This window comes from Cydia fagiglandana, chromosome 17, assembly GCF_963556715.1.
Source record: "Cydia fagiglandana chromosome 17, ilCydFagi1.1, whole genome shotgun sequence".
NCBI lineage: Eukaryota > Metazoa > Arthropoda > Insecta > Lepidoptera > Tortricidae > Cydia > Cydia fagiglandana.
The window spans coordinates 13,556,023-13,564,484 of record NC_085948.1 but is presented as its reverse complement, the minus strand read 5'-3'; the positions used below and the strand labels follow the sequence as shown (position 1 = coordinate 13,564,484).

Here is an 8,462-nt window from a genome sequence, read left to right as displayed (position 1 = left end):
TACCAAGTCAAGAGAGAGAAAAATATGGGTATTTGGTCTCGCGCGCGACTACTTGTTTTTTCGTAAAGCCAGTTAAGCTAGACTCGTTCATATAAATATACAATAGATCAGTGGTTCCTAACCTGGGTATAATTACCCCCGTGGGGGTAAAACTGTTATTTTACGGGGGTAATAAGCTAACCTCATATAACAATACAACAAACGTACATGTTTTATTTTTTATTACCATTGGGAGGAGGGGTAAAATCAGGTTCCCTAGTTAGTCATAGGGGTGACCGGACTGAAAACGTTAGGAACCACTGCAATAGATAGACACTACTTCTATTTTATTAACATATTCAACTCAATCAGCCATGTGATCATTTTAACGTACGAGAGAGGCCAAACGCACTGACATTGGACAAGTGGAATACCACCCTAAACAAGTAGGAGGATATTCGTGATCTAAATTTTTACTTACGAGTTACATATTATTTACTAGCGACCCGCCCCAGCACACCTAAACCTTCCTCAAGAATCACTATTGATAGGTGTTTGATCCGTTCAGGCCGCGTAGCCAAGATGCCAATCGCTTACGCTCCGTAGCGATCGAAACGCAACTGTCACTGTCGCGCTAATGTGGAAGAGTGATAGAGAGACATAATGCTTTTCGTTGTCAAAGCGACAGCGATTGTAACCTTGGCTAGGGCGGCAGTAGTTTTTGAGTTTTATATCGCGAACATAAAACAGACAGACGCGACGGGGGACTTTGTGTTATAAGGTGTATAAGTGATACACACTAACGCCAGGCGACATAGTGCCTGACCTACGATTACGTCCAATTATTAACCCTCTTTCACCGCCGAAGATGCCCACAACAGATACACAGTGAAAGGAACCTTAATGCATTGCAATAAGGTGTGCATTATGGCGTGTTTCAAAAATGACTAATCCGCCTGAATCAAACCAGTATAAGCCGACCTCAAACTACGTTTAGTCGTTACGGGACTCTACACATACAAACTGGTCTTTCTAAAGCGATGTCTTCTGTAAGTGAACATGACAGTTACTCAGCATACATCATCTGCATCTCTATTCACATACAGAAGCGTTTGCACTTGTTGAATTTCTAGTGTAATTTGACCCACCGAATCTTAAAAACTCTGCGTAGTTGGAGGTTTAGCTTATACTGGTAAGGTGGTAACCCAGTTTGGCGTTGGGATGAACATCACAGGTATGGGATATTGTCTTGCATCTATATTTAGCCGCGTACGGAGTTTCCTATAAATACGGCGCGTGTTAGTTTCGGGCCGCAGTTCCGTGTGCTGCGCCGTTATTTATTGCTTCTCGCGGCTGACAGCATGAATCCGCGGTTCGAAGTGCGCCAATGTGAGAAACTTGGCAGGTGGGTCACTTATCACTCACTTAGTTTAAACTTAGAACTAAGTAATAGGAATTTGTACGAATTAATATTCACCTATTGCAACCGGTACAAAAGATGAATTATTAAATTTAAAAATTTTGCACAAATTAATATGTACCACTACATAAAGTTCATGTCGATACCCTGTTGTTATTAGGTACTTATTAAGAGATATTAGAAACTATATAAACTTGAAGTGAAGTAAATATTGATGTGTACAATGTGCGATATGGCTGTGATTCGCCTATTCCAGAAGATTCGCGAAGTTAAATATTTTCAAAATGCAATTACATAGGTGAACTTCTTCGTTTTCGATGTGCGGCGTACATATAATTGTATTGTCGTTAAAAATATGTGTAGGTACATTTGCCTTACTACAACGGATTAGTGCCATGGACGCAGGTATGTGATCCTAATGCACAAGCTTCGACAAGCGGCATCATTCTAGTGTAGCAGGACTTACAAACTGATTTTTTGCCTCGGTACCTATCTACGCAAGTCGCCACACAACGCTCACCTACGTGTTACTATTATTAAACCACGGTTTAATCTCTAGTATTCTAGAGTGATTGTAACATTTGTAACTGCATACGAGTATCTAAGCGTAGGTACGCGGTGGCAGCGATAGACCTGCGCGCCGGTGACACGGTGATGTCCGAGGAGCCATTCCTCCTGGCGCCGCACAGCGACTCGCCGCTCGTCTGCTTCGCCTGCCACCTGCCGCTGGTCAGCCGCTTCGTGCCGTGCAAGGGCTGTGGCGTTGCGCCGGTCTGCCCTGAGTGCCCTGAACATCTTGCTAGTTAGTTCTACACTTTAACATATTAAACGGTGGTACCCGAGGAGCCGTTCCTCCTGGCGCCGCACAGCAACTCGCCGCTCGTCTGCTTCGCCTGCCACCTGCCGCTGGTCAGCCGCTTCGTGCTGTGCAAGGAGTGTGGCGTGGCACCGGTCTGCCCTGAGTGCCCTGAACATCTTGCTAGTTAGTTCTACACTTTAATATATTAAATGGTGCTCTCCGAAGAGCTGTTCACCCTGGCGCCGCACAGCGACTCGCCGCCCGTCTGCTTCGCCTGCCACCTGCCGCTGGTCAGCCGCTTCGTGCCGTGCAAGGGCTGTGGCGTTGCGCCGGTCTGCCCTGAGTGCCCTGAACATCTTGCTAGTGAGTCTTACTGTATAGTCGTAGCATTGTTGCTTCGCCTGCCACCTGCCGCTGTTCAGCCGCTTCGTGCCGTGTAAGGGCTGCGTTGTGGCTCCGGTCTGCCCTGAGTGCCCTGAACATCTCGCTAGTGAGTCTTTTATATCTATCCTGGTCTGCCATCGTCACTCGCCAACATCCCTTACTAGAGAGAGAGGCACTTAATAATAACTTATTGGAAGGAGGATCTGAGCTAGCTGAGAGTGAAAACTCGGTTTTATATTTATGTTGCTGTAAGATTTCTCTTCTCGATATGCTAGTTAATCTTGGGTAGGTATGGGTAGGTATATGCAAAGAACAAGGGTACGCTTAGTAAAGAATTTAGTTAATTTCCACATCCTTTTCATTTTCAGAATTTCACAACAAGGCCGAATGCGACTTGTTCAAATCGCAGCGCGAGTCCCGCGGCCTCAGCGCAATGGCCGTCGTCCCATACGTTGGAGCCCTAGCGGCACTGAGGGCTCTACTGCAGCGGCGGAACAACCCTCGCGCTTGGGAGGAATTTGCGAGACTTGAAACGCATATGGACCAGCGTCGTGGGACCGACGTTTATAACTACAATGAGCATACTGTCAAGGTCAGATATGAACAGATTATTAGCTTGTACTTGGTCCTGTTCTACGTATTTTTAGTTATTTTAAAAGAACGTAAATAAACAACTTCGTGACGCGCTGTTCTGTTTAGTGTCGTAAATATCTCAAGTGCCATGTAATAGGTATAGGTGTTATATATTTATGAAAGAAAGAGTAAGCGAGATGGATGAATGTGAATAATAATGAATGAAATGGGGCGTAAACATTCCCCCCGGCTTTATAAGTGTTACCATATTGCACGCTAGATGTCGCTCTTCTTCGTAGTCCTGAATCACCCTATCAAGATTTTTCTTGTGATAATGACATTAATAACCCCAGAATCCACACACTTATTGAATCATTCTAATCAAATTATATGACTGCGGTCAGCCTCAACTCCATCGAATTTTTCACACATTTAGATTTGGCGGAATTTAGATGCAGGTACAAATCTGGAGAATGGCCCTTTTCATGATTTAGTTTACTAGTCACACCCCGAATCGGCATCATCTTTCTATCAGCCGAAAGACTTTCACATATAAAAAAGATTTTCGATCACTTTTTAACGCAGCGGTCGGCAACCTTTTAGCAGCCAAAGGCTGTGGCCTAGGTTAGTAGTTAACGAAGTCTGTGACGAAGTTGACGCGGGCCGCATTTTGTTAATATTTATGACTTTATCAGACATTGTCGTTTGTCAATACTACGAGTAGATACAAAATAGCCAGGGAGGCTTGCGGGCCACAAGTGAGAAGTTCGCGGGCTGCCTGTTGCCAGCCGCTGGCGTTTCATGTCCATATCCCTAAATAACTACACTGTAACTTTTGTATATCCTTAAAGTTCATCGAATCCCTCGGGCTGCTGGCGGCCGGCGACGACCCCGAGATCGCGCAGAGAGTCTGCGCCGCCATCGACGTCAACAGCTTCGACGTGCGCGGCCCGCCCGCGCCGCTCGGCTGCGAGCCGCTGCGGGGAGTCTATCTCAAAACAGCTCTGTTGGCGCATGATTGTGTGGGGAATACGCATATGTCTATAAATGATAATAATTTGTTGGTGTGCCACGCTAGCGTCGATATCAAGAAGGGGGAGCCGATTTTTTACAACTACACGGATCCTATGAAGGTGAGCCACTTTTAGATTACAACCATTGTGATGTTCTTTAGGATGGTATTCCACTTGTCCAATGTCAGTGCTCACTCTCTCATTAAAGCAAAATGTGAGACGCATTACACATTGGACAAAGAAATTGGATAGGTGGAATGTGGAATGCCATCCTTAACTCTTACATGCACGTCTAAATGACAATTGGTCACCGTCACTTAATACTTAATAATACCGTAAGAATATTAGGTAGGTACATTGCACTTCTTAAGCGCACCGAAGCCCCAAGTCACTCAGGAGAGAAATCTTCACATGTACAACATTGCCCTACCCCCAAAAGAGTTTTATCCCTATTTCTTAGTACCCTATTGATTTTGTATTCAGCAGTTGTGAGTTCGAATGTCGCCCGACGCGCGATATCAATTTCAATTTGAAAAAAGTTTCCTCGTAATAATCGTAAGCTGTTCTTTGTCCTCCAGGGCACAGCGTTGCGCCAAGAGCACTTACTAAACGGGAAATACTTCAAATGCTCGTGCGCGCGCTGCGGCGACGCCACCGAGCTCGGCACCTTCATGAGCTCGGCCGTCTGTCCCGAGTGTCGCGGATACGTGTCCAGTGCAGGGGACACTTGGAGTTGTAACGGGTGTGACAAGAAATATGAAGCTTCGGCTATGGCGCATAAGGTTCAATGTTGCTCGGACAAACTAGATGTTATTAGTAAGTACCTATCCTTAATCACTATTCGGGAAATACTTCAAATGCGACGCCACCGAGCTCGGCACCTTCATGAGCTCGGCCATCTGCCCCGAGTGTCGCGGATACGTGTCCAGTGCAGGGGACACTTGGTGTTGTAACGGGTGTGACAAGAAATATGAAGCTTCGGCTATGGCGCATAAGGTTCAATGTTGCTCGGACAAACTAGATGTTATTAGTAAGTACCTATCCTTAATCACTATTCGGGAAATACTTCAAATGCGACGCCACCGAGCTCGGCACCTTCATGAGCTCGGCCATCTGCCCCGAGTGTCGCGGATACGTGTCCAGTGCAGGGGACACTTGGAGTTGTAACCGGTGTGACAAGAAATATGAAGCTTCGGTCATGGCGCATAAGGTTCAATGTTGCTCGGATAAATTAGGTGTCATTAGTGAGTAAACTTAAAATATTAGAAACTAGAAGAAGCAAAGTTGTCAAACCAAACGAGCTCGGTTACAGTGTAATATCAACCTTCTTACATTCCGATAAGGTTTACAATGGCAATATAATATGCGTGGCATTCAAAGGCTTAAGGGCTAAGGCGTTCTTATAGACGAATTTAGAAAAATAGTCGATATCGAGATTATTGAATAACCCATTATATCCTAGGCAATTTACCAGATTTCAAGTCGCTTGGCGAGACTTACGAGTAAGATGAGGATGAAATGTTTAGGTATTTATGTATTTAATTAAACTTAACTGAACTATGGGCAGCGTTGCCGCCGGTGCTGCCTTGTAAGGAATAGCGTCATAAAGATGATGTTTTATTTTACAGACAAAAAGGACGAGAAAGACTTAGAAGAATACATCAAAAACGTTTCCCTAGTGCTGGCCCCGAACCACTACCTCCTCCTGGACGCGAAGCAGAGGCTGGCCGGGGTGCTCCGTGACGTCATCACCCGCGAACCGAGACCTACCAAACGGTTACTGAGGAGGCAGTTACAGTTGTGCAAGGAGATATTAGCTGTGCTGGAAGTGCTTAGTCCGGGGATCTGTAGGGCCAAAGGTTAGTGCTATAAAAACCTGGTATTGCCTAAACTTTTTATGGAAGCAAGGTACAGGCGAGCGGGGGTGCGCTGTGACGTCATCAGGCGCGTACCAATGCCAACCAAACGGTTGCTTAGGAGACAGAGTTGTGCACGGAGATATTAGCTGTGCTGGAAGTGCTGAGTCCGGGGATCTGTAGGGCTAAAGGTTAGTGCTATAAAAACCTGGTATTGCCTAAACTTCTTTGGAAGCAAGGTAGAGGCTAGCAGGGGTGCGCTGTGACGTCATCAGGCGCGTACCAATGCCAACCAAACGGTTGCTTAGGAGACAGAGTTGTGCACGGAGATATTAGCTGTGCTGGAAGTGCTGAGTCCGGGGATCTGTAGGGCTAAAGGTTAGTGCTATAAAAACCTGGTATTGCCTAAACTTCTTTGGAAGCAAGGTAGAGGCTAGCGGGGGTGCGCTGTGACGTCATCAGGCGCGTACCAATGCTAACCAAACGGTTGCTTAGGAGACAGAGTTGTGCACGGAGATATTAGCTGTGCTGGAAGTGCTGAGTCCGGGGATCTATAGGGCTAAAGGTTTGTGCTATAAAAACCTGGTATTGCCTAAACTTCTTTGGAAGCAAGGTAGAGGCTAGCGGGGGTGCGCTGTGACGTCATCAGGCGCGTACCAATGCCAACCAAACGGTTGCTTAGGAGACAGAGTTGTGCACGGAGATATTAGCTGTGCTGGAAGTGCTGAGTCCGGGGATCTGTGGGGCTAAAGGTTAGTGCTATAAAAACCTGGTATTGGCTAAACTGGTTTTGGAAGCAAGGTAGAGGCGAGCGGGGGTGCGCTGTGACGTCATCAGGCGCGTACCAATGCCAACCTAACGGTGGCTTAGGCGACAGTTACAGTTGTGCAAGGAGATATTAGCTGTCTGTAGTGCTTAGTCCGGGGATATGTAGGGCCAAAGGTAGGTCTATGAAAGTATTGGGTTCCTGGTATTGTCGACCCGTTTTACTCATCTGAGGCTTCGTGGGGATACCACCCTTATATGTAAATAATAAATATGTAATGTTATTTTGATACTTTTCAGCCATCGCGCTATATGAGATTCACGCCGCGATGGTGCAACTGGCGAAAAAGGAGTTCGACTCTCGTGAATTAACAGGATCCGCATATTTGGTAACTAAACAAAAACTTATTAATTGACTTAAATATTTGGGTGTAGAATAGTATCACTACACCTTATAAAACAAAGTCCCCTGACACGTCTGTCTGTGTGTATGTATGTTCGCGATAAACCAAACACTACTAAACGGATTTTTATGCAGTTTTCACCTATCAATAAAGTGATTCTTGAAGAAGGTATAGGTGTAGGTGTATATTTTTTTAAGGTTTTGTGTAACCCGTGCGAAGCCGGGGCGGGTCGCTAGTTTATTATTATTTTTAACTGCTCATCTCCCACCGTCTCGATACCACGTCAACAGAAAGTTAGATAGGTAGGTAAGTAAGTACCAAGTAAATAAGTAAGGTAGGTAAGCTGTGCCAGATCTAAAAGAAATAGATTTCTGAAATGCTCTCAGAATTTAACTGTTTAAATTTTCAGGATGAACTAGTCAGCGCGGAAAAGCACCTAAAGAGATCACTTCAAATGCTTTTCATAGAGCCAGGCAACTCGCCGGAGGGTGAGCTGTGCGCGAAGGCGTTAGAGGAGTACAGGGCGCTGAAGACCACCATGGCCACCGTGCTGGACGGCGTCCATGCTGAGGGCAAGACTTACGTCGCTGCGGCGCAGAACGGACAAGCAATACAGACATGTCCGACTGTTCAGTAGGGTGGTTCACTAGAAGAAGCGGCACCCTCTCATTTTGTTACACTTGTTCTGTTGACTAAATATGTCAAGTTTTGTAATCTTATCTCAACTACAAGGGGGTGCTCAAACACTTTGAAATTTTTCAAAGTTGTATGAAATCCGAAATTTTTTTTTAGTTTTATGTAAGTAGTAGTTTTCACATTGTTTAAAAGTGTGATTTAAAAGTTATTTGGTGAGAAACCATTTTTATTTCTATTTTTTGTGTTTTTTTTGGTGAAATTCTAAAAATGTTACTTTTTAAAAATTATGAAAAATAGAAATAATAATGTTTTTCTACTTAAAAACTTATAAATCACATGTGCAAATAATGTGAAAACAGATACTTAAATAAAATTCTGAATAATAAATACTTAATTACTTGTTTTTTTTGGTTTTCATACAACATACAAAATCATCAAAGTGGTTGAGCACCCCCTTGTAGTTAAGATAAAATTACGAAACTTGGTGTATTTTATCAGCATAATAAGTGTAACAAAATAAGGGGGTGCCCCGTCGGAAAAAAAATGTTTTTTGAACCACCCTACTGTTCAGTAGCTTTTGTATCTATGTTTTAATTGTTCTAAAGAATGTTCCGTAGAAGTTTCCATTTCCAT

General features: G+C 44.5%; 1 protein-coding gene across 1 annotated transcript; it reads left to right on the top strand.

Moving 5' to 3' along the window:
- Positions 1–1,183: 1,183 nt before the first annotated feature.
- LOC134672835 (uncharacterized) lies at positions 1,184–7,830 on the top strand. Its single transcript, XM_063530790.1, has 8 exons — positions 1,184–1,384; positions 2,011–2,201; positions 2,951–3,174; positions 4,007–4,288; positions 4,747–4,984; positions 5,797–6,027; positions 7,090–7,178; positions 7,603–7,830. Exons 1-8 carry the CDS (start codon positions 1,341–1,343, stop codon positions 7,828–7,830), a joined length of 1,527 nt encoding a protein of 508 aa, XP_063386860.1. The 5' UTR covers positions 1,184–1,340.
- Positions 7,831–8,462: the final 632 nt, after the last annotated feature.

Excerpts from the sequence above, each read along its gene's own strand:
- LOC134672835 (XM_063530790.1), top strand. The coding sequence starts at position 1,341 with ATGAATCCGCGGTTCGAAGTGCGCCAATGTGAGAAACTTGGCAG. Across the intron at positions 2,202-2,950 it reads GTGCCCTGAACATCTTGCTA|AATTTCACAACAAGGCCGAA; the intron begins GTTAGTTCTACA and ends TTTCATTTTCAG. Across the intron at positions 3,175-4,006 it reads ACAATGAGCATACTGTCAAG|TTCATCGAATCCCTCGGGCT; the intron begins GTCAGATATGAA and ends ATATCCTTAAAG.